At 39.7% G+C, this 27,624-nt stretch overlaps 1 protein-coding gene across 4 annotated transcripts in view; it reads right to left on the bottom strand.

Moving 5' to 3' along the window:
* LOC128744133 (rho GTPase-activating protein 21) overlaps positions 1–27,624 on the bottom strand; it is a 400,890-nt gene that overhangs the window by 62,079 nt on the left and 311,187 nt on the right. For 2 of the 4 annotated variants that reach the window (XM_053841350.1, XM_053842035.1), the window contains exons 3-10: positions 25,193–25,315; positions 24,870–25,127; positions 23,580–24,799; positions 22,792–22,883; positions 22,480–22,728; positions 21,762–22,325; positions 12,861–13,272; positions 2,776–2,986 (exon numbers count right to left, since the gene is read on the bottom strand). In XM_053841350.1, coding sequence (XP_053697325.1) covers positions 2,776–2,986; positions 12,861–13,272; positions 21,762–22,325; positions 22,480–22,728; positions 22,792–22,883; positions 23,580–24,799; positions 24,870–25,127; positions 25,193–25,315 — 3,129 coding nt within the window. The remainder of the gene's footprint in view (positions 1–2,775; positions 2,987–12,860; positions 13,273–21,761; positions 22,326–22,479; positions 22,729–22,791; positions 22,884–23,579; positions 24,800–24,869; positions 25,128–25,192; positions 25,316–27,624) is intronic. The other 2 variants (XM_053842130.1, XM_053842213.1) reach the window with 2 other exon arrangements.

The raw sequence follows: 27,624 nt of genomic DNA, 5'->3' as shown, positions 1-27,624 counted from the left end.
CTTGAATCAATCATTTTTCTTGTCAACGGCCAGGCCAACTGCGCAGCATGTACCGCAGAGAGAATTCTAAGGACCAGATGGAGCAACCAGATAACTACCTAATTCCATTAAACTCCTTGAAATCAAGGGGGAAGAAAGAAAGCGTGGACCTCCCGTACCAAACGCTTCCCATATACATAGATAATGATTTATTTTCAGTTGTTGGGAGTATGACGAACTAATGAAATTTGGATCAGAAGCCAGGCTGCAATTGGCCAAGGATATGGCGCCTTATTTCGCTCTCTGAAAATAGATTAGTTTTCCAAAAAAATTCGTTTGTCATATAATACTTGAAAATGAAGTCGTGTGGTTTAATGGTTACATAAAACTACATTTGTAAGGTTGGGAACTGAAAACCGCACGACCCCGCACCTCTTAGCTTGGCTACCCAATTATACAAATTGAAGTATTTCCAGGTGGAGGCGCTAGGTAGGGGCTTGGGATGGCTATGGCAATGTTGGGCGCTTTTTCCTAGTTGCTTTCTCCATTTCATACCCTTGTCGTCTTTCGTCTATTTTGTCGTTTTACTGTCTTTCATTTTACACTTTTCATTTGCGGTCATCTTGTCGTAGTTTTGTTGTCTTTTCAACGTTTGTTAGTTGTTTTTCGTTCCTTTTGACATCTGTCTTTTTAACATCTTTACTTCACATCAGTGATTTGTTGTAATCTTTTATCGAATTTTGTGGCGTCTTTTTTTACATCTCTTGTCGTTGTTTTGTCGTACTTTTAACGTCTCTTCATCGCCTTTTCTGCACCTATCTATTGTCTTTACGTCGTTTTTTATTGTCTTTTTGACATTTTTTCATTTTTTGGAGTTTTGTCAGCATCTTTTCATCGTGATTGTGTCGTCTTTTCACCTAATTGTCATGACTTTTTCGTCACATTTCCGTCGCGTTTTCATTATCTTTTCCTTGCGCCACTTCGTCTCTTCGCGGTTCTTCGGTCGTCTTTTCATCATCATATTGTCTTTTCGACGCCTTTTTACCGTCTTTTGTCATTTCTTTGTTATCTTTTTTTCGTATTCGTCTTTTATTATCACTCCGTCTGATATCTGTCATCTGTTTATGATCCTTTTGTCATCTTTTCTTCGTGTATTCGTAGTCTGTTCCTCGATCTGTGACCCCTGTTTTTCTAGCATTTTTATCGCTTTTTTAATGGTTTTTTGTCGTCTTTGATTTTTAATCATTCGCCTTTGTTCTCTGTTATTCCATCTTTTATCTTTCATTTATCGTCTTTTGATTTTTTCGTCTTACGTTTTTAATTTTTCATCTTTCATGCTATGCGTACTCTGTTGCTGTCGTCTCCTTGTAGTTTTTTGATACTTTTTTAACATCTGTTAGTCGTGTTTCTTTTTGTTTACCATCTGCCTGTTTTCATTTTTCATCTTTCATTCTAGCATTTTTTATTCATCTTGAGTGGGTCTTTTTGTCGTCATTTATAGTCTTTTTTGACATAGTTTGTCTTTGTTATATCGTCTCTTCATCGCCTTTTCTACTTCTGTTTATAGTCTTTTCGTCGTTTTTGTCTTTTTTGTAATTTTTTGTCTTGTTTTTGCATTCTTTGCCTCTTTTATCGTATTTTTGTCGTCTTACATTTTTTTAACTGTCTTTGAACCTACTTGACATCATTTGTTCGTCATTTTTCCATCGTTTTTACTACGCCTCTACATCGTACTTTTGTCGTCTATTTACAGCCTACTGCAGCGCGGTAGTTAAATGTTTTTGTTAACAGTAGCGCGAACCATCGCGCGCGTTTCCTACACAGAAGGTAGGGCCTCAGCATTAGGTGTAAAAATATGAATAAATCATATCGGTTCTGACAAGTTCTACCAGGTGGTTGGCAAGAGGAAAACCGTTCCGTCTTTTACTTCTTTTAAAGAATAAGTCCGCGGGATAACACCGAACTGCTCTAAAAAAGGACTAGACAAAACATGAAATAAGACAAGATAATTTGATTTAAGGACTTCAAATCGAACTTGAGAAGATGGGGCACGTGGCTGTATACCCCGCCTGGTCAAGCCAGTGCAAATCGCAAATTCAAATCTCAATCGTATCTATCTCAAATCAATACGTTTTTTATGACTTATCGGTTAGTCAGTTTTATTCTGATTTCAGTTTGAAATTCTCTCAACTTTCAATTCTCAAATGTAAAATAATAGAAACCTACGTTACGTAGGATCTTTCATCTATAGCCTGTAATTAATATTTCTTTTAAAATAGCAAGCATCGTGACAACAAAATAATCATCTTATAAAGTCACACATCAAACTAAAAACGAAGGAAGTAACCCCAATGTTGTCACCTTCGTCGTCACTTAAAATTGCCAACGCAAATTTGCCGAAACAGAATTTGATTGCTTCGAAACTCCGCAGTCACAGTCTTCGAAAAAAGTAATTACCCAAACCCCCTTCATTAGCACTCTAGCACACTCACGAGGAGTTCGTTCTATCGCCGTTTCCCGTACAATCACCAACCATCCATTCGCATTGGTTCGTCGCTAGTGCCTAGTACTAATCGAAATCGTTTGTTTCTTTCGAGCGTTCTTTTCCTCGTCCGGTACCCGCTGGCGACTATTAACTTTGGAAGACAAATCGACAGTTCGCTAGAATGGTACCCTCCGGTGTAGTACCACCGACCAACCAACCAACCAACCAACCAAGGTCAAGGTTTTGCACGTTTCTCAATCAAAATCAAGAAAAAATAATAATAACCAAATTATCAGTCTTCAATAACTCACCTGGCTAGAGCTCTTCCCGTCGCGAATCAGCGTCAGCTTCAGCCGGGTGCCGCGCAGTTCGGCATGCACCGTCCGCCAGCTGCGATCCTGCGACCGCTTGCCGTCGATCAGGGTTACCTTGATGTTGAGTTCGCCTTCGCGGAGAACCGGCAGCGCCGGATCGGCCGGTGAGTCCCGGAAGTGGGTCAGCGCTTTCGATTTCGCACTGTGGCTGTGGCGCGTGAGCGTGAGAAACAGGAAACAAACAAACATCTGATTAGATTGAGCTGATGAGAATGAAGGCGATTAGTAGAGAGAGAGAGGGTGCAATTGCATAATCAGGACATGGCAATAAGAGATTAACACACATACACATCGTCTAGCGTCTTAGGGATAGCGGACAACATAGCGGAGGCGCAACGCGCCGCAACAGCAATTAGTGCGAAGACATCGCCATGGCGTGGCGCGTTTCGCATCGCGAACGATAGCGAAACCACGGAAAATCAGCGATTTCCACGCACGGTCATAATTCATAAGGGGAAAAGTCAACAAAAGAGGAAAACGACAACAACAATAAAACAGCATCAGAGCGCGCATATAGCTATACAGACAGACACACGTGTGTGAGCGTAAAATTATGCATAAACATCAGCGCATCGGGGAGCAGCAGGAGGAGGAGGAGGAGGAATATTGGGGGGTTTTGGAGCGCGAGTGAAAGAGAAAGCGATTGCATCACACACTGCTTGCTGCACTGCACACAATGCGCTGTTGATGGATGAGTGATGAACTGTATTTCGACTGCTACTTTGTTGATGGTCAGGAGAAGATGAACGGTCGAACGGTGATTAAAATTGATGATGATAATGATGATTGAAGATGCTGCTGCTGCTGCTGGTGATGATGATGGTGGAAATGAAATTCGGCAATAAAATCACTGCCTGACTGCGATGGAACTGATGGAGTAGATTTTGAATGTGGAAGCGAAACTTTAGCGTGTGGATTTTTTTTGCGGAAAATAACAAAATATTTGAGCTTTTCAAGCAGCGTAGCTCTAAAAATTGTTGGAAGCTACTGTTCGAACATCAAACAACCACTGGCGTGCCCAGGCTGGGGCACGTGCCCCACCTTCTTTATAAAATTTAATGTAAACTAACATAAGTACTGTAACCCAGAAGTACCCCGTTTTTAATAATGTCAAGTTCAAGTCCAAATTCAATTCTAATTACAGGCCCAATTTCAACAGTAAATTATTAACTTGAAATGCCAATTTCAATTTCTGCTTTAAATTCAATTTTCAAGTCCATTTTCATTAGGTTTCCCTAAATATTTTACTAATTCAAATATTTATATCCTTTGGCAAATGAGAGTAAAAAAGTCACGAAAGTCCCAAGCTGTTAAAGTGACCAAACAAAGTTGTAAAATCCACAAAGGAGCATAAAAAGAAGAAAAAAGTGTAAAAAAGACAACGAGAGCAAAACAGAGGGAAAAACGAAGCAAAAACAGGAGATTAGACAAAAAGAAGAGGGATACAGAGATAACGAATGAGTGAAGAAAACTAAAAGGAAAGATGTAAAAACGATAAAGAAAATGAGCACAAAATGGACAGAAAAGGAGAAAAAATGGGAGCAGAAAAATGAAGAAACGAGAACAGAACAAGCAAAAAATGGAGAAAAAATAGGAAAACAGAAAACACAGGGGATGGATTAAACCGAAAAGAATAAAAGAACTGACGAAACCGAACAACGGCATCCCTTTCTATCTTTTCTAATTAAAAAGGGCGAAAAGACGAGAACTGGGTTCAAAATAAGAAAACTAGGCTGAAGTGACTGAACTGAATTGTACTGAAAATAAGCTGATAGAAAATGACAAAAAACAACACAGAAAGAAAAGGAAACGCAAGGACGGAAAATGGAAAAACGAAAAAACAAAAGCAAAATCAGAAGGGCAAAAAACGAAGAGAAACAAAACACTTCACGCCTATTTTTAAGCCCAACTTAGAACCAATTCATATCCATTTTTAAGTAATGTTCCGATATTGTCTACCTCCGATTTTATCAGCTTTTTATTCCGATTTTGTCAGCCTATAAATTTCGTTTAACTTTTGTGCTTTTAAACATAATTTATGAAACTTTTCAGCCTGCATGAAACTATTCTGATTCTCTGGGGAGAGTTTCTGAATAAAATGATGCCTTCTTGCGAGTAATTCGGGGTCAAAATTAGGGTATTTTTATAGTAAAAGTTCCATAGTTCCTAAACAAGCAAAGATAGAGGTAGACTATATTCAGCAATGTTGTGTATTTTTACTAATTGTACAACTCTGTAGAACAGGAAAACTCATACAACAACTACAAAAACAGCTGAAATAGAAAAACTGATTTTAACGATTTTTAATAGGATTTTTCTATCTTCGCTGAGACAGATAGAAGGTTACTGTCTTCAGCAAAATTTCTTGTAATAATATGCTGTAAAACTTTGCAGAACACATCAATGTGTTATATTGAAACTGAAGAAAAATAAATTTTTTACTGCACTTTTAGGGGGATTAATCAAAATTTTAATTCCGGTCGACGATAGAACTTTTAATTTTGAGAAACTTTACAAAAGATTCCATAAACCTAAGACCAATTTTTCCCGCTCAAAGCTAATGTACTTTCGGTTGACCAATTGAGGGTTGAAATTTAATTTTTAGTAGAAGTCTTCGATATTGCAAGGTCTTAAGTCTTGAATTTCGAAAAAAAATCAAAAAAGAAATTTCCCGATTTTGTCACCCAAAAATTCAACATGGGGATGACAAAATCGGAACATTATTGTAGTAGAAAACGGAACAGAAAAAGAGGGAAAACAAAGCAAAAACGAAGAGATTACAAAGTAAAAAACAAGTGAAATGAGACAAAAGAAAAAAACCATAAATAAAACGAAGAAAACGACAAGAAAGATAAACTGGACAGTAAAGGAGAAAAAGAGAAAAAGAAAAGGAGAAAATACGGGAGGACGGCAGGAAATGGAGAACAAAAAAGAAGAATAACGCGAGAGAAAACGAAAATAAAAACGGAAGAAAAAAGAGATAAAAAGCAAAGGAAAAACAGCAGGCGACAGAACGAACGGACAATAAAAAACGAGGAAAACGGGAGTGACAAAATAGGAGGAAAAACGAGACATAAACAAGAAAACGGAAAGAAAAGGAAGAGAAAGAGGAAAAACAAGGCAAAAAACAGGCAATATGAGACAAAAGAAGGAAAAACCACAAAAAAGACGAAGAAAAGGAGAAAAAGTGAAGATGAACCGGTCAGAAAAGGAAAAACAAGGGAACAAAAAAGAGTAAAAACGTTATTGAAAAGGAGAGCAGGAAATGGAGAACAGGAAATGGAGAACAGGAATTGGAGAACAGGAAAACAAGAAAAATTGAATTAAATAGGGATAAAAGGGAACAGAAAAGCGGGACATAATAAGTGGGAAAAACGGAACAGACGACAGCGGAAAACGGAAAACGGGTTTTTCGGGAGCCGAAAAGATCGAAAATTAGACCGAGACAAAAGAACGCGACAGGAAAAATGGAAAAAAGACAAAGAACGAAACAAACAAAATTGGGAGCAGAAAAATGAAGAAACAAGAACAGAAAAAGCAAAAATGGAGAGAAAATATGAAAACAGAAACCAAAGGGGATGGATTAAACCGAAAAGAACTGACGAAACCGAACCGAGAACCGGGCACAAAAATAAGAAAAATAAGCTGAACGGGATAGAAAATGACAAAAAACGACACAGAAAGAAAAGAAAAACGGAGACGAAAAAAGGAAAAGGAAAAACGAAAAAAACAAAAGAAAAATCGGAAGGGCAAAAAACGAAGAGAAACAGAACACTTCATGTCCATCTTTAAGCCCAACTTGAAACCAATTCATTTCCAACTTTAAGTCCAAAAAAGGAATAGAAGAAAACGGAACAGAAAAAGAGGGAAAACAAAGCAAAAGACGAAGAGATTACAAAGTAAAAAAACAAGCAAAATGACACAAAAGAAAAACCATATATAAAACGAAGAAAACGAGAATGATTAACTGGACTTTTGAGCAAAAAAGGAGAAAAAACGGGATCGAAAAAGAGAAAAACACCGTTATTCTATATTTCGAACGGATTGATTTTTTGAACGAAATTTCCGCCAGCAAATCGAAACAAGTCGAACGAAATAAAGATTCGAAGGTGAAAGAAAAGGAGAAAATACGGGAGCAGAAAATGGAGAACAGAAAAAGAAGAATAACGCGAGACAAAACGAAAATAAAAATGGAAACGGAAGAAAAAAAGAGATAAAAAGCAAAAGAATAACAGGAGGCGACAGTGGTCTGTCAGAACACAGAACAGTAACAGAAATGAATGAAAAACGAGGAAAACTGGAGTGACAAAATAGGAGGAAAATCGAGACAAAAAAAAAGAAACGGAAGAGAAAGAGTAAAAACAAGGCAAAAAACGAAGCAACTGGAAAGTAAAATAAAACAAGCAAGACAAAAGAGACAAAAGAAGAAAAATCACAAAGAAGAGGAACTGGACAGAAAAGGAAAAACAACGGAACAAAAAAGAATAAAGACGTGATCGAAAAGAAGAATAAAAATAGAGGCAGGAAATGGAGAACAGGAAAAAATGAATCAAATAGGGATAAAAGGGAAAAGGAAAAACAGAACGCGACAGAAAAAGTAGAAAAGCGGGACATAATAAGTGGGAAAAACGGAACAGACGACAGCGGGAAACCGGATAGAAAAGGAGCAGAAAAGACTGAAAGTTAGACAGGGCAAAAAAACAAGACAGGCAAAGCGGAAAAAGACAAAGAACGAAACAAACGAAAAACTGGACTTAGGAAAAGAACGACAAATGGGACAGGAAAAAAAAGAGAAAGAGAGCGGGGCAAACAATAGAATAATGTGATAAAAAAAACGAAAAAGTGCAGAAAAACGTGACAAAAACTGGACAAACTAGAGAGGAAAAACGCGCAAGGGAAAAACAATAGAAATTGGCATAAAAAAAGGAAAAATGTGACAGAATGGGAGAGAAAACGGGACATAAAAAGAGAAAAAAAAACTGGACAGAAAAAGAGGAAAAGCAAGGCAAAAAACCGAAGAGACTGGAAAAAACAAGAAACGAGAAAGAAAATGAAGATAAACTGGTCACAAAAAAACGGGATTGAAAAGGAGCAAAGTAGAAAGGCGAAAATGGAAGTGGAGGACACGGAAAAATAGGAGAAATAACGGGACAGGAAGAGAAAAAAATAATTACGAAACAAAAAAGCGATTGAAAGGAAAAAGAAAAACAACGTGACAGAAGAGAAGAAAAAGTAGAAAATAATAAGAGGAACAAAAAAACGAAGTTTAAAAGCCGAAAGACGAAAACCGGGACCAAAAAAAGACCGTGACAGAAAACGGCACAGGAAAAGAGGAGAAACGGACCTGAAAACGGGAAAAAATGGAAGAAAAAGACAACGAATGGACAAAGAACAGAAACAGGAGTTAGGAAAAAGGCGAAAAACGGAACTTCCATTGACGAAGAGAAAATGAGCCGAAAAGACCGAAAATTAGACCGGGAGAATTAGAAATTAGACCAAAAATACGAGACAAGAAAAATGGAAAAAGACAATGAACGAAACAAACTGGACTTGGGAAAAGAGCGGAAAATGGGACAGGAAAAAAAAGACAAAGAGAGCGGGGCAAACAATAGAATAAATGTGACAGAAAAAAAACGAAAAAGTGCAGAAAAACGTGACAAAAACTGGACGGGAACGGAGAGGAAAAATGCGCAAGAGAAAAACTATGGCATGAAAAAAGAAAGAACGTGACAAAATGGGAGAGAAAACGGGACATGAAAATAAAAAAAGAAAAAAAAACGGGACAGAAAAAGAGTAAAAGTAAGGCAAAGAAGAAGAAGAAGATACTGGAAAAACAAGCAAAAAACAAGAAACGAGAAAGAAAATGAAGATAAACTGGACACAAAAAACGGTAGGTATTGAGAAGACGAAAATGGAAGCAGAAAGGCGAAAATGGAAATGGAGGACACGGAGAATTAGGAGGAATAACGGGATAGGAAGAGAAAAAAATAATTACGGAACAAAAGAGCGTTTAAAAGGGAAAAGAAAAACAACGTGACAGAAGAGAAGAAAAAGTGGAACATAATAAGAGGAACAGAAAAACGAAGTTGAAAAGCATACAAAGACGAAAACCGGGACCAAAAATAAGACCGTGACAGAAAACGGCACAGGAAAAGAGGAGAAACGGACCTGAAAACGGGAAAAAATGGAAGAAAAAAGACAAAGAATGGACAAAGAATACAAAAACAGGAGTCGGGAAAAAGGCGAAAAACGGAACGTGAATGGAAGAAGAGAAAAGGAGCCGAAAAGACCGAAAATTAGACCGAGAGAATTAGAAATTAGACCAAAAAGCGAGACAAACTGGACTTATGCATAGAACGAAACATGAGACAAGAAAGAAAAGAGAAAAAGAGCGGGGCAAACAATAGAATAAATGTGACAGAAAAAAAAACAAAAAAGAGCAGCAAAACGTGACAAAAACTGGACAGGAACGGAGAGGAGAAACACGCAAGATAAAAACAATAGAAACTGGCATGAAAAAAAGAAGAACGTGACAGAATGGGAGAGACAAAAAAGAGGAAAAACAAGACAAAAAACGAAGAGACTGGAAAGCAAAAAACAAGAAACGAGAAAGAAAATGAAGATAAACTGGACACAAAAAACGGTAGGTATTGAAAAGGGGAAAAGCAGAAAGGCAAAATGGAAATGGAGGACACGGAGAAATAGGAGGAATAACGGGACAGGAAGAGAAAAAAATAATTACGAAACAAAAAAGCGATTGAAAGGGAAACGAAAAACAACGTGACAGAAGAGAAGAAAAAGTGGAACATAATAAGAGGAGCAGAAGAACAGAAAGTTGAAAAGCATACAAAGACGAAAACCGGCAAAAATAAGACCGTGACATAAAGTGACAGAAACTGACACAGGAAAAGAGGAGATTGAAGAAAAAAGACAAAAAATGGAACATAGGAAAATCAGGAGAAAGATAAAAAACGAAACATGAACGGAAGAACAGAAAAGGAACAAAGAAAGAGAAGGTAGCGGTCAGGTAGGTCAGAAAATGAAACAAAAATTGGCTTGAAAAAAAAGTGACAGAATGGGAGAAGAAACTGAAACTGGAAAAGAGAAGAGTAGAGGAAGAAAATGAGGGGGGAAAGAGGGAAAATGAAACAAAAATGGGAATACGGAACAGCAAACAAGAAATTAAAGGTGCAGGAGCGTTTGATGAAAAAAAAAAAAGATTTATGTTGGACCACGACAGAGGCAAAAACAAGTAAAACGAAGACTGGAGAGTAAAAAAAAACAAGCAAAATGAAACAAAAGAAGAGAAAACCATGAAGAAAACTAGAAAAATTAGAATAAACTAGACAATAGAGAAAAAACGGGATTGAAAAGGAGGAAAGGAAAAGGAGAAAATACGACATCAGGAAACAGGAGAACAGGAAAAGAGGAATAATGGGACAGAAAAAGAAAAAAATGAACGGAAGAATAAATGTATAAAAGTAATAGAAAAGGCAAAAAGCAGCATTTCTTTTTCTCTTTTTATGTCCCGTTTTATCTCCCATTCTGTCACGTTCTTCCTTTTTCCATGCCAGTTTCTATTGTTTTTCTCTTGCGCGTTTTTCCTCTCCGTTTGTCCAGTAGTTTTTGTCACGTTTTTCTGCACTTTTTCGTTTTTTTTTCTGTCACATTTGCCCCGCACTCTTTCTCTTTTCTGTCCCATTTTCCGTTCTTTTCCTAAGTCCAGTTTTTCGTTTGTTTCCTTCTTTGACGTTTTTACATATTTCCGGTCTCGTTTTTTTGTCCCGGTCTAATTTTCGGTCTTTTCGACTCCTTTCTATCCCGTTTTCCGCTGTCGTCTGTTTCGTTTTTCCCACTTATCTTGTCCCGCTTTTCCACCTTTTCTGTCGCGTACTGTTTTTCCTTTTCCCTTTTATCCCTATTCAATTTGTTTTTTCCTGTTTTCCTGTTCTCTATTTCCTACTCTCCTTTACGATCACGTTTTTTTTATTCTTTTTTGTTCCGTTGTTTTTCCTTTTCTGTCCGGTTCATCTTCACCTTCTCTTTTTCTTCGACTTCTTTGTGGGTTTTCCTTCTTTTGTCTCATGTTGCTTGTTTTATTTTAGGAAAGTAATAGAAAAGGAAAAAAACAAGGGATAACGGAGAACGAAAATCGGAATAGAAAAGTTGAAAAGTTAACAATGCCGAAAACCGGGACGGAAAATAAGACCAAAACGTAAAGTGACAAAAAAACGAGACAGGCAATGAGGAAACGGGCTTGAAAACGAGAAAAAAAGACGCAAAAAATAACAACGAAAGAAACAGAGCAAAATCCGGACTCACGAAAAGGGCAACAAACGGGACAGGAAAAGAAGAGAAAAGGAACAGGCAAAGGACAGGAGACAGCGGACAGAAAATAAAATAAAAACTGGTCAAAAAAAGACGAAAACGACAGAAAAAACGTGACAGAATGGGAGGGAAAAATTGACATTAAACGAGGAAAAGAAGAAAAAGAGAGGACAAAAGGAAAAACAAGACAAGAGAGGGAATACGGAAGAGAAAACAAGAGAAACCAAAAAACCAAAAAAGACCAACAAAGGAAATGAAGAAAATGAGAAAAAGGGTCGAAAAAATGGGACAAAAAAAGAAGAAAACGAACTAAACAAAGCGGTAAAATGGAAGACTAAAGGACGAAAAACGGGATGCAAGCAGAAAAGCATGAAAAATTAGAAGAAAAGTAGAAAAAAGGGAGAAAAAAGAAAAGACGTGTGGGAAATGGGAAAGAAAATATTTAAAAAATGAGCGAAAACAGGACTGAAAATAGGAAAAAAAGGGACAGAAAAGGAACAAAAAACTGAACAATGAAACAGGCACGCAAACAGGCCAGCAAAAAAGAACACGAAAGGAAAAGAGGACGGAATAGAAAGAAAGTGAGAGCAAAAATAAAGCAAACGGTACAGGAAAACTGAAAGAACAGACCAAACAGGGGAAAAACGGACTGGAAAAGGAAAAAATAAATAAACAGAAAAGAGATAAAACTTCAAGTTTCAATTATTCCAAATTGTAGTATAATTTAATGTCCAATGTCAAATTCAGTTCAAGTTCAATTTCATGTCCGATTTTAAGCTCAAATTCAAGTCCTATGTGTAGTCAGATTTCATGTCCAATTTCAACTCTAATTTCAAGTTCAGTACCAACTCTAATTTCTTTTTTAATATCAACGTTGATATTAAACCTAATTACAATCAAAAGTCCTACGATTACTCTATTTTTCCAGGCCAAAAGATTCTGAAAGTTCGGGTGTCCCACCTCTTGTTGATTCTATCTGGGCACGCTAGTGGTTCGAACAACAAACAACAGCCAGTTCGAACCTTTGGGCAAAGAAGTAGCTCCTGGTGACGACACCGGAAGCCGAAGTGGTAGTGATGACGTGCAGATTGCCCAAACTGCTGCCTCGCATCTGATCGGTCAGCGTAGCAGTGGTCAGAGAAGCGGAACGCTTCTGATGTGCAGCCACCGCACCCCTCGGCGGTACCGGGCTGGGACTCCGAGTGCCGGCTCCTCCCGGTGATGGTTCCTTATCCGAGCACGGTTCACCGTCGTCACTGTCGGCCGGCAGCTTGGACAGATCGTTAACCGACGCGGACGAGCCGACCATCAGCAGCGGTTGCTGCTCCAGAATCGGCGGCAGAATAACGTTCGGCGGTGACTCATCGAACAGCCTTCGCAGCGGTTGAATGTCGCTGTTAAAACGCGGACGCCGCCACGGACGATACGCGCTGTTAAATTCCATTTGCAATCGCAACAAATAGGAAAGGGTTGAAACGTGCGCCGCACATTGCGAAGCAATGGAAGAATCGGACAAGAAATATTACCAATTAGAACCAGAACGGTGGCGGCACGCCGCCAGTGTTGTTAGTTTATAACAGACATCCGGTTCGTGTAAATCTGTTTCATAATTAACACCCACCCACCCGAAAAAAAACGAAACAAAAAAAAAACGAACGAACACAGCCGGAATGAGGAAACGTTCCGCTTCTTACCTTTTGAGCTGCTGTGGAAACTGTTGCTGCTGCTGAAGCTGCTGAAATTGGTGCGTCGGTTGACCAACGAGCAACGGCGACGGCAGACCAACCGGATCCGTGGCATGTGCTGGCACCAACGATGATGCTGATGATGGCAGCAGCAGCGGTTGGGATGGTGGGGGAGATATCTGATGATCGGCACCGCCGCCGCCTCCGATCGCTTCCGGTTCGGTGTCCGGCGTATCGGGCGGCAACGACATCGGACTGCTGTCCGATGGGTCCGAGCTTTCCATCATCTGAAATAGGTTGTCCTGGGCCGTTGCCCGCAGGTACGATATCCGGCGGGTTTTCCGCTCGTCCTCTTCGATGGTCAGAGCTTGGTTCGGATGTTGCTGATGCTGCTTCTGACGGAGCACGACTTGGCTCGAATCTGTTGTTTATTTTTAGCGGCATAGAATGAAGAAGGGAGACATAAAATTCGGTTACTCAAGGTTAGCATTTGATGACAGGAGACTGGGCGTTTGTGAGTGTGTTTGTTGAGTAAGAATCAGTTGGAAACCACAAAACCGAGCGATGTTAGTTTTTATGCGTTTAGTTCTCATGCGAGAAATGATTGTTGTTAAATGGGTCACGAACAGAGCTTTTCATGATGATGATGATGATTGTGCTGGTATGAGGTGTAATAATCAAAATAAAGAGCATAAAAAACAACGAAAAACGATAGTTTAAAACTTAATAACTCGAATGGATTGTGTTACAAGACGAGTCAAATCTGGATCAGTGGACTAGTTTCTAATTTGTAGGCGGTTGGTAAACCCTGGTTTACTTACAGCATTTGCTTTGAAATTCAAATTTCGTCGAAGACAATAATTATCAACGATTGCGTTTACTAAAAAAGCAATCAATATGCACCACATTGAAGAGCAATTTCGGCAGAAACGTAGACTTACGCAATTTGGTGTAAAATAATAATCGCAGACATACCACCAACAACAAGGATTTGTTTTAATTCAATTTTATCTCAACTGTTTTCAACTTTACCAGATGAAGATTGAAGAATCTGGCACAATTTGATAAAACCAAATTTGTTGTAATTCAACGATTATTAAATTAAATATAATTAAATATTTTTATTAGACCGAAATAAGAAAAAGAGGAGAAAAGATTAACTTTAAGGAAAGTGAAATTTAGATAGAAAAGAGAAAAATCCAAAAAAGGGAAACCAAAAACGAAGAGCAAATGAACAAAAAAAAAGAAAGGCAAAGGAAATAGAAGAACAAAAATGTCTGGATTTCTGGTTCGTCAGTGTAAGCGAAGTTGCTTCAGTTGTTTCGCATCGGCTTTGATTCAGTTCGGAAGATGAAATCGGAAAGAAAGAAGACAAAATCAAGAGAAGGGAAGCGGAATAAAGAGGGCGAAACGAAAATCAAAGGTGAGAAAGAGGCAGTATATTTGAGAAAAATAAAGACAAAAGAAAACAAAAGAATAAGAGGAAAATCAGACATAGATTAAAAACAATGTGGAGGCATTTTTTATCTACGTCTATTGGATGTGGAGAAATTACGGAAAAAAGAACAGATGGGAGCAATACGAGATGAGGCTAAGCAAAACAAAAAAAGGAAACAATACTGAAGAATTAACGATGAAAAACAAGCTTGCAAGAGAAAATGGACATCCCAAATAACAATTTGTGTTTTAACGCGTTTATGAGGACTTTCATGACGAAAATTAGTCGAAAACGCTGGAACGTCGTTTCTCTCTATTTGCTTTCTCAGTAAAGCTTGAAGCTAAATCTCAGGAGTTCCAGATTAAGTCAAGTGTATCGTAAGATAGTAATTTGGGACCGCTGTTATTCTTGCTTTTCTTCAATGGAGACTTCAATGGTTGTTTATTTACATGAACTCTTTACAAACACAAAGTTTCCTTACATTTTAAGAAGGTCATGCCAACCTCTGGTCGAGTTGGCGTGAAATTCGTCATAATAGAAATAGAAATCGGAACAATGAAAAAAACAAGCAAAAGTGGGAAAACAAAATGGAAGGGAAAAACGAAAAGATAAGATAATGGAAGATAATGTGAAGAAAAAGGAGAATGAACAAAAAAGTTAAAAAAAGGAAGAACAAAGAAAACTTAGTAAAAATACGAGGAAAGAAGCGATAAAAAAAAGATTGTTCGATGATATTAAAACTATTCTGTTATAAATACAAATTTGTTATAAATTGTTTACAATTATTCATTTTATTTCTTTTTCTTTTCCTTCTTCACCTTTTTAGTAGTATGAAAGCATGAGTTTCAAAATGTCATGAGATGGAACATAATTTTTCCGACTGTTCTTTGGAGTTTTGCGTCACCGTAAAAACGCCGTGAAAAAATTTTTCCGACAATTTTTTTCTGAGCAGGAAGAACACAACTACGAGCAAAGCTAATGTTTTCTTCACATACTGGAGGCTAGAGACTATTTGCTCCGTACGCCAAAGAGAACATCGGACATGCAACTATATATGGACTGAAACGATTTGCTCCGAAAGTTGAAAATAAAATTGACGCGCATTAGGCGGCAGAGCAAAGCAGTAAATTGAAAAATAAAAAATTCTCCTTGTTTTAAAATATAAAATATTTATTAACTTCTGTAAGGTTCACATCATGTTTAGCACCGTAAAATTCACCAGAATGGTCAACAAACTTGGAAACTTTCCTAAAGATTTTTGAAGGCCATATATCACCTCTGCTTTTAAAGTTCTTACGTTGTTCCCTGGCTTTTAGGTAAATTAACAAAGGTCAAAGTTTTGAAATTTGAACATCGACTGTGGTCATATTAGTTGGTTTGTTATAGATGCGTGTCATATAGTACATGCCATCGTTGGCTTTTAGGAGGACATATGACTGATCCCCCCTGGCCTCTTCCAGAATCCATATCATATCAAAGCCTAGGTGCTACATTCCGTTTTCGAAATTTGACTTTTTGTTTTTGTTTAACAGATTTCGCAGCCAGCTGTTAGAGTACAGGATAATTGCGGGGCTAGTGCTACGTTTCTATCGACTCTAGCCTTGTGGTGTAGCATCACTAGTGTTTCTTTTTTCTTTTAATTTGCATATGACTCTATCGTAGTCATAAGTATGAATCGTAACCGTAAGTATGTGGAGAATGGAATTGGAAGAGCGCAACGAAACTACATGTTACCAACTACAGAATACCTAATAGGAGTAACGCGGTGGTGTAATGATATCACACTTGACCGGCAATTAAGAGTTGTGGGTTCGCATAAAGGCCAATATATAACGCGTTTAGCGCATACAGTTTTACCCCTGGTAGTATTCTTTTATCTGTCAGCCCTTGGACATGACTACTGGGCTGCTGACAATGTTTAACATTTTTTGAAACGGTGATTCTACAATTTATGAAGGGATGGCAGGGGAAAATAATAAAAAAAATTTTTTTTTGGAAAGGAGGGGAAAGAGCGGAAAGGTGAGGGAAGGGGGGGGGGGTATATTGGTAGCTACGCTTAACAAGTTGTCGTTTTGACTCCTACCTTTTGTCCAATGCTGGAAGGTGCATGGGTCGAACCAAGCTGTAATCTGAGATTGTAACCGGATTGGAAGCCACAACACCCGCCAGGGCATGTGGCTCGCTGATACTCATGTACCTTTGAACCACAGAGGTGCTAGACAAAAGGAGACTGCACAACCCCTTTATTAAGGTAGCGACGTATTTGGGTTATTTATAGACACATAACCACCGTTCCAAAAAATCTATACCTATAAAAATGGATTTCTGTCTGTCTGTCTGCCCGTATGTTCCTTATAGAATCGAAAACTACTGAACCGATCGGCGTGAAAATTTGCATGTAGGGGTTTTTGGAATCGGGGACCGGGGTTCTTATGATGGTTAGAGACTCCTCCCCCAACTAAGAGGGGGAGGGGCTCCCATACAAATGAAACACAAATTTCTGCATAACTCGAGAACTAATCAAGCAAATGGAAAAAAATATGACATGTGGGTGTTTTGGAGACAAGAATGTTTTCTATGGCGAATTGAAACCTCTCCCGCTTCAGGAGGGGGGGCTCCTATATAAATGAAATACAGATTTCCTCATAACTCGAGAACTAATCAAGCAAATGGAACCAAATTTGGCATGTGGGGAGTTTTAGAGGCAGGAATTTTTTTAATGATGGTTTGAGACCCCTCACCCCTGTGGTAGGGGGATAAGGACTCTCATACAAATAAAACAGAAATTTTTGCGCAATTCAAAAAGTAATCGAACTCGAGAAACTCTCATAAAACATTAATCAATAACAAGACCACTATCAACAAAAACTATCAATAGTAACATTAGACCTGCCGTCGGAAGCGCCGGCCACTGTGGGGGGCAGCCCCCCGTAGAGATCACCTCTATCAAGGTTTATTTTCTGACCTAGATCTACTGACCTCTATTACTTTCCTTCAGTTGGGTCACCACTGCGAAATGGTACTTTCTACGAAAAGATTTTCCGTGAAATGGTACATCCCGCGTAAGGTTTTTCGCGAAATGGTATTCCGCGAAACTCTATATTCCGCGTTATGGTCAACCGAGAATTGGTGTTCCACAAAATGGTTGGTAGTGATGGCGAATATTTAAATGCTATCCGTTTTATTTTATCAGGCTGAGCGATGGTGGGAGTTGTTTTCTACTTTACTGTGAGAAAAGTTTGTATTCCGATCGGATTGTAAGGTCATCCGATATTCACGATTTATGTACAACACAGTTTGATTTGTGGCAATACGAAGTTTGTCGGGTCAGCTAGTAACTAATAATGTATAGTCTTTAAAAGTAAACTGAAACATTCTTTAAGTGTGCCAACCATATTTTCATTTGTAGGTTTTTTCTAAGTCGCGCTAGTTTTTCCTACACTTTTGTAATGTAAAGTAATTTAATAAGTTATCGTAGTCCTAAGTTAGTATAGTATTGTATAAATGTCGTTAATTTTCACGTGAATCCCTTCAAAGAAACTAAGTTCCACTGGGATATCACTTTGTTCATTTCTGTTTGTAGTAATATTCCCCGCGTTTTGTTTTGTTTTGTATGTAAGAGTCCACTACCAGGAGGCTCACAATGCGAGCCTTTTATTGTGGGGGTCAGTGGAAGGTTTATAAAAAAAAAGTATTGCTCCGAAATTTTAACTTATTTCCTTCAGCCAGGTTTTAGTTGATATTAAAAAGCAGACAGTTTAAAAAACTAAACTTTGAGATCTAAAACATCAGCCAAGAGCAAGAAAACTAACTGACAGGCTAGTCGAGCAATCATTCAGCACTGCAAATTCATGAATGTAGGGTATTGGAGGGTAGAGAACTAAGAAAGACGAACACTGTCAGCAGCTCAGTAATCATGCCCATGGACTGACAGATAAAAGCATACTACCAGGAGTGAAACTGTATGCGCTGAATGCGTTTTATATTTGCCTTCATGCAGGGCTGTCAATTTTTTCGAGCACTTGTTATAATTTATTTGCAATTATGATTACCTACGAATATTTCAAAATGTTTTCATGGGGTGTTCCGATAGTTTTTCCGATTTTTCTTTAGAGTTTTGCGTTACCGTAGAAAATGCTGTGAAATTTTTTCCTGACAATATTTTTATTCTGCACAGGAACAACACAACTACTAGCAGAGCTCAAGTTTTCTTCCCAAGCAAGAGTCTAGATACTATTTGCTCTGTATACCAAAAAGAATATTGAACGGGTAATACGGTCTGAAACGATTTGCTCCGAAAGATGAAATTTATTGAAGCTCATTGGGCAAAGATAAAATTCTTCGGTGACATCCGATAGAGAAGCAGACGGAGAGGACAAATTAATTCCACCTCTATGCATTGGTTTCAGATGCTGAGATTATTTTCACAAACATGGCATGAGCCTCATATGCCCGCATGGCTTATGCCCCAGCATATGAGGAAATAAAACCACGCAGCGAGAGAAAGGAGATAAAAGACTTAGAAGATACAGTACGGAGGAAAAAATGGAGTGAAAAAAAATAAAAAAGGAAAAAAGATAATGAAAAACTATGATAGTTACAGTAAAGAAAAGAAAAAGACAAAAGGTAAAGATGAAGCAAAATAAATGTGCTGGATAAAGGTGCGAATGAATGATTTGATAGAATCAGGTAAAGCGTCAACAAAATCTTAATATTAGACCACAGAGTGTAGACGGTTTAGTGGTGTAATTGGTTAAACAACACGCTCAACCAGAGATTGAAAGCTGTGAGTTCGACTCTCACCTTCGCTAAGTCTATATTTTTGGCCTAATATCAAGAACTTTTCAGTTTGCCTGAATCTACATTTTTCACATTAAGCATTTATTCTTCTCCAACGCAAAATAAAAAAAAACCCTGGGTCCACGTTCAATGTAAGCTGGAGACTTGAGAAAGAGAGAGAAGTAAAAACAAAGAAGGTAATGTTATAGAAGAGTAACGCGGTGGTGTAATGATATGACACTTGACCCGCAATTGAGAGTTGTTGTGGGTTCGAGTTCCACCTGCCCTACCTCTATATTTTTAATCTCACATACAGTGCTCGAAAAAATTACATACGGTTTTACCCCTGGTAGTATTCTTTTATCGGTCAACCCATGGGCCTGACTACTGAACTGCTAACAGTGTTTGTCTTTCTCAGTTTTCTACCCATCAAAACAAGTCATTCATGTGTTAATAAATTTTCTAGTTCTTGACTGATATGTTAGAGTTCAAAGTTTTTGTTTTTTAAACTGCCTGATTTATAAAATCAACCAAAACTTGAAGGCTGAAGGAAATTCATTAAAACTTCAGAGCAATGTTTACGTTTATTGTAATTTCGTTTGCTGTTGTCGGTAGTTCAGAAAGAATGAATGAATCACCTTTGATTTCATTCACTATTGTCGGTAATGATTGAATGTAGAGAACAACACGAGCATGAACGCAAGTGATTCGCTCGAATCGTTGGTTTTAGGTTGGCAATGTTGAGTTCATTTCATCTGTACTAGAAACAGCAAAGAATAAGCAGTATATTGCATCTGTTAAGTAGATGTAAAAGATCTTTTCTTGAACACCTCAATTTAGTACACAACTTGAAAGACAATGATCTCGTTCGATCAACTTGATATGCATTGCTTTGCTTATCTTATATTTGATAGTGTGAGCGAAAGATCACAAAAGCCCTTTTGGTAGCCTTCTTCAGTTTTGTCTCGAGCAAATTATAAATTGAGCTTATCATTGCCAGTCGAATCAGTAGAAATAAAACTGTTGTACAATCCGTATCAAACCGTGTTTATCGAGTGATAAAAGGCTGAATCGTTGTATAGTTTCAAACCCTAACACTTTGACTGACTGGAATTGGTCAGAAAAGTAATCCAACAACATCCATTCAGGCGCATTGTATAAATTGAATATGAGATTTCTAAGCACTGCTCACATCGAACATTCTCCCTCCAAAAAAGTTTACGTCATGACCACGATAGTCATATCAAGAAAATCTAAATAAAGTTTTTTCGTGTAAATTGAGTGTTAAAATTTGGAACAATTTTTTTCATAAAATTTTTTAAAAATATTGCATTTTTTAGAAAGTTCCGTGTAACCAACGATTCAGTCCTGTTTTCTTACACGACAGTGTCGCGGTTGCGCTCTTGAACGTATAATGCAAATTGCGGGAGTGGTTAGTGATTCTAGTTTGACCGCCAAGAACCTTTTGGACTTTGGGATTGGGCGCTTTAAGGACGCCAATGTTCAACCGGTGAAGATAATGAAATGCAGCAGCTGTACAAGGTATCGCTAGGCAATGGCATTAAAGTGTATCAGCCCTGTCAGAATCCTTCTTGGTAATTTTTGCCGCATCTACTCTGCCTAGCTACAAATGTGTGGTCCTGGGCAAGCTTCGACTATTTTTAGGTATTTGTGACGCAGGTTATAAATTGGCTCAATTGTCAGCAGTTAGGTCATATGGCCACCTATCGCGGCAATAACCCACCGTGTGGTAAATACAGAGAAATAATACAAATGAAACCTTCACATTTTCCTAAATTATCGCACAGGTTTGGGCTACAAGTCTATGAATGTGGAAAGCCTCAAATAACAATCAAAAATATACGTTCTACCCATTAAACTTTTTTATATTTCTTTGTCCTCAATTCTTAATCTGTTAGTGATATAAATTTATTAATTGTGAAGCCGAAAAGAAGCAATTTTTTGAACATTGGTCGAAAATAAAATTCATATCTTATTAACAAAACAACGCAAAGGAAACATTTATTATCATTTCTATGGAAATGAAAGTAATTTTTTCAGCAAACCGAGTTTTAAGGACTCCCAGTGGCTGGTTTCTAAGGATTTTTGTTAACACTCAATGCTCTGATGGACTTTAGAATAAGAATATAAAAATTTCTATAATAATCTGAACAAAAATTAATCGTCACAGCTTTCTAATTGTTGTTTCCAGACTGGCAGTGGATGATAAAAAACTAAATGCACAAGACAAAAAATAATAAAATTTTTATTGCAGGCAGTACAGTCGTTCGTTGATGTTTGATGTGAGAGAAACAGTGCCATAAAACAGTTTTCGTGGTTTCTAATCGCAGTTGCCTGGCCGACTGCTGATTTTCGCAGAGAACAAAAACCAACGTCTGACTTAAGGACTCCTCACGGCAGCACAATGCCGAATGCATGAGTGTAATTTTTGCAGCGGAGGCGCTAGCAAATGTTTGATAAAGTTGCGGAAATTAATGGAATTGCACATATTTAAACTGAAGGCTAATCAAGCGCCATATTTATCATTTGTTAGATTGTTAAGAGTAGACTATTAGTAGGTAAAGCAGTTAGCAAAGCGAAAAACTCGCAAGAAAAGTAAACAGATTAGTCCCACTTAGAATGAAACAATGAACGTTAGTGAAGAAAAATTAAGTATCAGAACGCAACACAACCTGAACACAAATTCAACGTCGTTGGCCGGACAGCCACGGCGGCGGCTGCGCCGGAGCTCGCGACACCGGAAGGAGCAGCGGTTGGAGCGCTGGTTATACCAGAAGAACTACCCGCTAGAACAGCGGCAGCTGCTGTGGCCAGTGCAATGCCGGATGCAGTGGTACTGCTAGTGCTTCCGCCACAGGACGGGGAATAGGAAGGAAGGGACTTCATATCGATATCACCGTCGCCGTCGTAGGTGTCGTCGTCGTCGGTAGCGTCGGCCGCCGCTGGAGGTTGGCTGTGCACTTCGACAATCGTTTGATTGCGATGCAGCATCCTGAGGCGGAACTGTTCCTCCGAAAGGGGATGCAACCGGTGGGCGGCTGCGTAGGTCCGTGCCGGCGGCACGGGTGCCATGCTACCGACCGTGACGAGTGACGACGAGGGTGACTGTGAGCGGGTGAATCCCGGCAGGGAACTGGACGGAGGGGATGAAGTTTGGGTCGAAGGAGGTGGTGGACTTAGTGCGGACGGTGGCGGAACAAATGCTCCCGATGTGGCCGGTCCTTGTAGCCAAAATGCTGTTTCCGAAGGAGGATAGATAGATAACATACATGTTGTAGAGGAAAGAGGCAATACCGGTGGTGCAGCACGTATGAGGGAAAACATGAGTACCCCGTGGTGCAAAGTTTGAATGACGAAAAAAAAATATGGGAAGAGTTTTTAGGGACGTACCTGTCGAGTTGCGGACCGCATTTCGGTAGGAATTTTCACGCACCGGTCGCTGTCGCAGCAAACTACAGGCAGCACCTGACGCTGTTCCGGACGCAGCGGTTGGGATCTGCTGATCGTCGCTGCTCGTGTGACGGTCCGCGTAGAGAATGGTTGGATCCCGGGCGGAGCCGGATTCAACCGAAAGCGAACGCACCCTAACTGGAGTCCGACGGCAGTCGGATTCCGAGCTTATCGAGCGCGGTTTTTCTTCTAAAATAACGTTTAATAGTTAGTTTTTTCTAATAACTTGAAGGTGACCATGTTGAAACTTACCAGTAGATCGTCGCCAACCGGTACTCTCCGCCTTAAGCTCAAATTCTTTCCGCCGAACGGCGACGTTCGGTACTACTTGTTTAGTGTTTATCCTAGAACACAAAGATTTCAATTAAAACCGATATAAATTCCCGAACGGTGTAATGTGGTGGCTTACTGTAGTAAAAATCAGAAACTAACTTTTTTGTATTGGGAGATAGAGAAATGGTTCCCTTAGCAAGGTGGTAGAAAATGTAAAAACAAACAACTTTGCTGAAGAAATGACATTTCTATCTCTATCGGGTGCAGAGTTATAGAGCTTTTTCTTTGAAAATTCCATAAAAATTAGTTTTTCATACAGAACTTTTGTTAGTTTCATTTTACAAGGATGCAGTATTCTAGGTAATTACCGAAGCACTTAAAACACACGTTTCTGCAGAAGACTACAAACCTCCAGAGGCTTTTCTCGCAAAGTTATCGCAAGATACTTTGCAAGGAAAGCTACTAGAGGTTTTTAGCCTTCTACAAAACGTGTGTTTGGACTACTTGGATTATTACCTAGAACACTGCATTTTTGTGAAACGGAACTAATAAGAGTTCAGTATGAAAAACTAATTTTTAGGGAACTGCCAAAGAAAAAGCTCAATAACTCTGCACTCGAAGGAGATAAAAATTCCATTTCTTCAGCAAAGTTGTTTGTTCTTACATTTACCACAACATTGCCGAAGAAACCATGTTTCTACCTCCTAGCACAAAAAAGTTATAACTTTCAGACTCCAGAAGTTCCGGTGCATCGGTGTTAAACCTACCTGCTAAGCTCGCTTTTGTACAGTTCAGCCCGATCGACGCCATCCGGCGAGAGTGGCCGACCGGACTCGAACAGTTTGGCTTTCTCGGAAACGACGTGCATACTGTGTGGCGACAGGGGAAGGGCCGACTGTGAGCCACTCAGCTGGTTCTGCTGCTGCAGCGGTTGCAGTCCGTTTTGTACTGTCAGTGAGGGAGGGGCCGATCTGGGCGGTGGCCCAAAGTGGGCCGGATCTTCCTGCTGCTGTTGCTGCAGCTGCGGTTGTTGCTGCTGCTGCTGCAGGGAAGCAGAAGGGATGCCATTGATTCCGCTGAAGAATTGTTCGCGAATCGTTGACAGGTGAGTCGAGTGCTGTTCTCTGCTGCTGGCAGCAGCTGGAAGGTTCGGCTTTGACGCTGCCGACATTCCGGAGGAAGTCGTTTGCGTTCCAAAGGACATTTTCGTTGGTTTCGGTAAGGAATCTTGCTCGTTGGTAGTGGTTATCACAGGCATTAGTTGGGGTTGTTGTTGGTGGTGGTGTTGTTGCTGGTAATTGCTACCAGCTGGCGGAGGCCAAACGGATTTTTGAAGCCGGTTTGGTCTGCCGTAGAATTCCCGCTGTTGGACATCGAACGGAGCCGAGTGTGGTGGAACGGGCGCTGGGCGCCTCAAGAATTCCTCCTTCTGCTCGAAGCTTTTCCTCAATCGGGACATTATTGCACTATCGCCGCCGCCCATTAGGACGTCGTTGGCCGAAAGCGTGGCGGCGGATTTTATCGAATCATACGAACTTATCGAATCGTTATCCTTACTGTGCTGCAGCAATTTTTGCTGCTGAGCCAGGTACTGCTGCTGTTTGATGGGATCGAAATCGAACACCAGTGGTTTGGAGCGTTGCTGCTGCTGCTGTTGCTGATGGAAGGCAGCCACTGGCAAAGTGGGAGCCTCCGATGCTACCGGAGGTGAACGGATCTTCGGTACCTCCGCATAAATTGCCTTGTTCGCATTGGATGCAGCTGTTGCTGCAGCTGAAGGTGGCACATTGCTAGTTGCGGCAGCATTCCCAACAATTTCCTGCAGTGTACTGTAGAGAGATTCTTGCTTTTCTTGTACATCAGTCAGAACCCGTTTAACGCCTTGACCTGTTCGGGAGTTTGGCGTCGAAGACGCCTTCGGAATAAACAGCTGCTGCGGCTGTGGCCGCTGATTAGTTTCCGGATTGTAGGCCGTCTCGCTAAAATACTGATCAAAATAAGGGACAAAACAAAAATCAGTTAAAACCATCCAATTAGTGAAAAGGCAAAACACCCACCGTCTGGAGAAGATCGTAATTCTTCGGCACAACCTGCAGCGTCAGAGTTTTGGGCGTTTGCTGGATCGTAGCCACCACCTGAGCGTACGGCAGGCTGGCCACCGAGATGCTGTTCACCGCCAGCAGCCGGTCGCCTTCCTGCAGGCCGGCCAGAAATGCCGGCGAGTTCGGATGGACCTTCTTCACGAACACCGTATCCATGGGCTGGGCAAAGTTTGGCATTCCGGCAGCTGCCGCTAAACGTCCAACGTTGGGATCCTGACACAGAAGTGACAACAATGAAACCGAGTCGTGAAAGGGAAAAAAAGGTTCGCAATACTTACCGAAGTTGCTTCCGGCGGTGGATAAACGATGAAGTGTCGCAGGGTGAAACCGAAGTCACCATTGTGTCGGTGCAAAACTACAAGCCGTGGTCCGCTGAGCAATCCGGTGCTGGTGGGGTAGATCTGTGGAACATAAAGCGCGAAAGGAAAGATTTTGTAATTAATATTAAATTGTACCAGTTTCACCATCATCAAAAGCTCAATCAGGAGTTTCTCCGAAAAAAAACGAAACCACCAACCAACCAACCAACCAATAAAATCGGTTATTAAGTGGTCCATATTTTAATACCTAATTGGTTATCGCACAACACACAAAGGTTGACGGGAAAGCAAAACGTATTGATGGTAATGCGATCCTTTCCGGCCCGGGGGGCCGGGTGGTACCGCGACGGTTGAGAGGGTTGGATTTTTACAACACAACGCAAATTCCCGCGAAAGGAAACGCGCTGCGCGACGAAATGAAATTGAAAAGTGATATCCATAACAGCGCGCCTGCGCGCTGAGTGTGGGGTCCCGTTTCGTCCGAATATCGATGATTTATCGTATTCATTAACATTTTAATTTATCTCTTCATATGGTACCGGGGCGACATCAGCCTGGCAGGCCAGTCAGCAGCAGCAGGGATTGTGTTCGCTCGAAATTGGTTCATTTTCGCTGCTCTGTTGCTTTGTGACATAAGTTGGGGTTTCGGTAGTTTTCAATTTTTGCCAAGTTTGGTAAGTTGTAATCAACGATTAACCACGCAGGACACGCCTTCGATCGATCTGTTACTCTCGCAGATCGAACGACGGCAGACAGAGCCAGCTGGGGGAGATTTATTCTACCGTTAAATGGCGATTTTCATGTAACCACCGAGGAATAAATTTACATCCCATTGGTTTCACTTTCGTCTCGGTTGATGGGAAAAATCAACACAAGAATAAATTTAGTACAGATTTAAATTGGGACTAAGCGTAAGAAATATGGTGATGAAATTGCTGCTTATGAAAAGTCAAATATCTCGGCTACAAAATTGACCTAGAAATTGAAAAAATCGACATTCCTAACATGGTTTAGGCAAATCGAAAGTTGAATTAAGATACTCTTTAAATAAACGAAACCAAAAGTTAGTACAAATTGTAATGCGAAAAAAAACGTAAAATCAAACGCAGAAAAATGAACAAAATATAACGAAAGTGGTCACTTGCCTGAAAGAATAATAGGTAAATACGAAATTTAACAAAACAAGTCAAAAACAAATCAAATGTTGAGTGCATTTCAAATAGAATGAAACTACAAATCTAACTATTTAAAAGACAGAGCGAAATTAAATATAAATGAAATTAAAAACAATCGTGTTTTATAATCAATAGAACAATATAATTGAAATTGAGTTTGGCGGCCTCTCACTCTTACTCTCTCTCTCTCTCTTGCACTGACTCACTTAGTTTGTCACTCATTCACTCTCACTCACCAACTCACTTACTTACTTACTCACTCATTCATCACTCACACACTAGCTCACTCATTCATTCATTCATTCATTCACTTACTTATCCACCTACTCTGTCATCATTCGCTCTGTGACTAATTCCCTCTGTCGCTCATTCACCTGTCACTCATTCAATCTGTCACTCTTTCACCCTGTCATTCATTCCTCTGTCACTCATTCATTCAATCTGTCACTCACTCCTTGTCACTCATTTCTCTGTCAATCATTCTCTTTGTCACTCGTTCGCTTCACTCTGTTACTCATTCCTCTGTCACTCATTCTTTCTGTCACTCATTCACTCTGTCAGTTCAATCTCCACATTTCTCTAAGTCACTGCCACCTCCTCAAACATATTCGAACTTCTTTAGACATCTTCGAATTATTCCCAACCTCTCCAGACTTCTCAAAACCTCTTTGAAACTCCCTCAAGATATTGTTATCGTACCTCCTTCTAGAGCTCTATTATTCTTTCCCAATGTCTCTTAAGTTCTCTCTCTAGACTTATCCTAGCCTTTTTTAACATCTGCTAGAATCTTTCTCCAGACAATTCTAAATCTTGCCAGACTATTCTAAACCACTCGAAACTTCTCAAAAGACCTTCGAGATTCTCCAGATTTCTCTAAACTTCTTCAGACTTGTCCACACATCTTCGGGCTTCTCGAAATATCTTCGAATTTTTCTCTTAACCTCTCCGGACTTCTCGAAACAGTTCGAGACTGCTTCCAAACTTCTCTAAATTTCTCCAAATTTTTCTGAACACCCCTAGAGTTCTCAAAACTTCTCTGAACCTCCGTTCAGATTTCTCCATACTTCCTTCTAGACATTTAATAATGTTTCTTGTATGAAGTTTTCTTTCCGGACTTGTACGTACCTCTCTCTGTCAATTTCTCTAGACCTCCACTACTAACCCCACTATAGATCCACTATTATGAACTTGGCTCTAGATCTCTCTGAACCTCTT

This window comes from Sabethes cyaneus, chromosome 1, assembly GCF_943734655.1.
Source record: "Sabethes cyaneus chromosome 1, idSabCyanKW18_F2, whole genome shotgun sequence".
Classification (NCBI taxonomy): domain Eukaryota; kingdom Metazoa; phylum Arthropoda; class Insecta; order Diptera; family Culicidae; genus Sabethes; species Sabethes cyaneus.
Note: the sequence above shows the minus strand (reverse complement) of the source record. Positions and strands in the feature narration are given on the sequence as shown.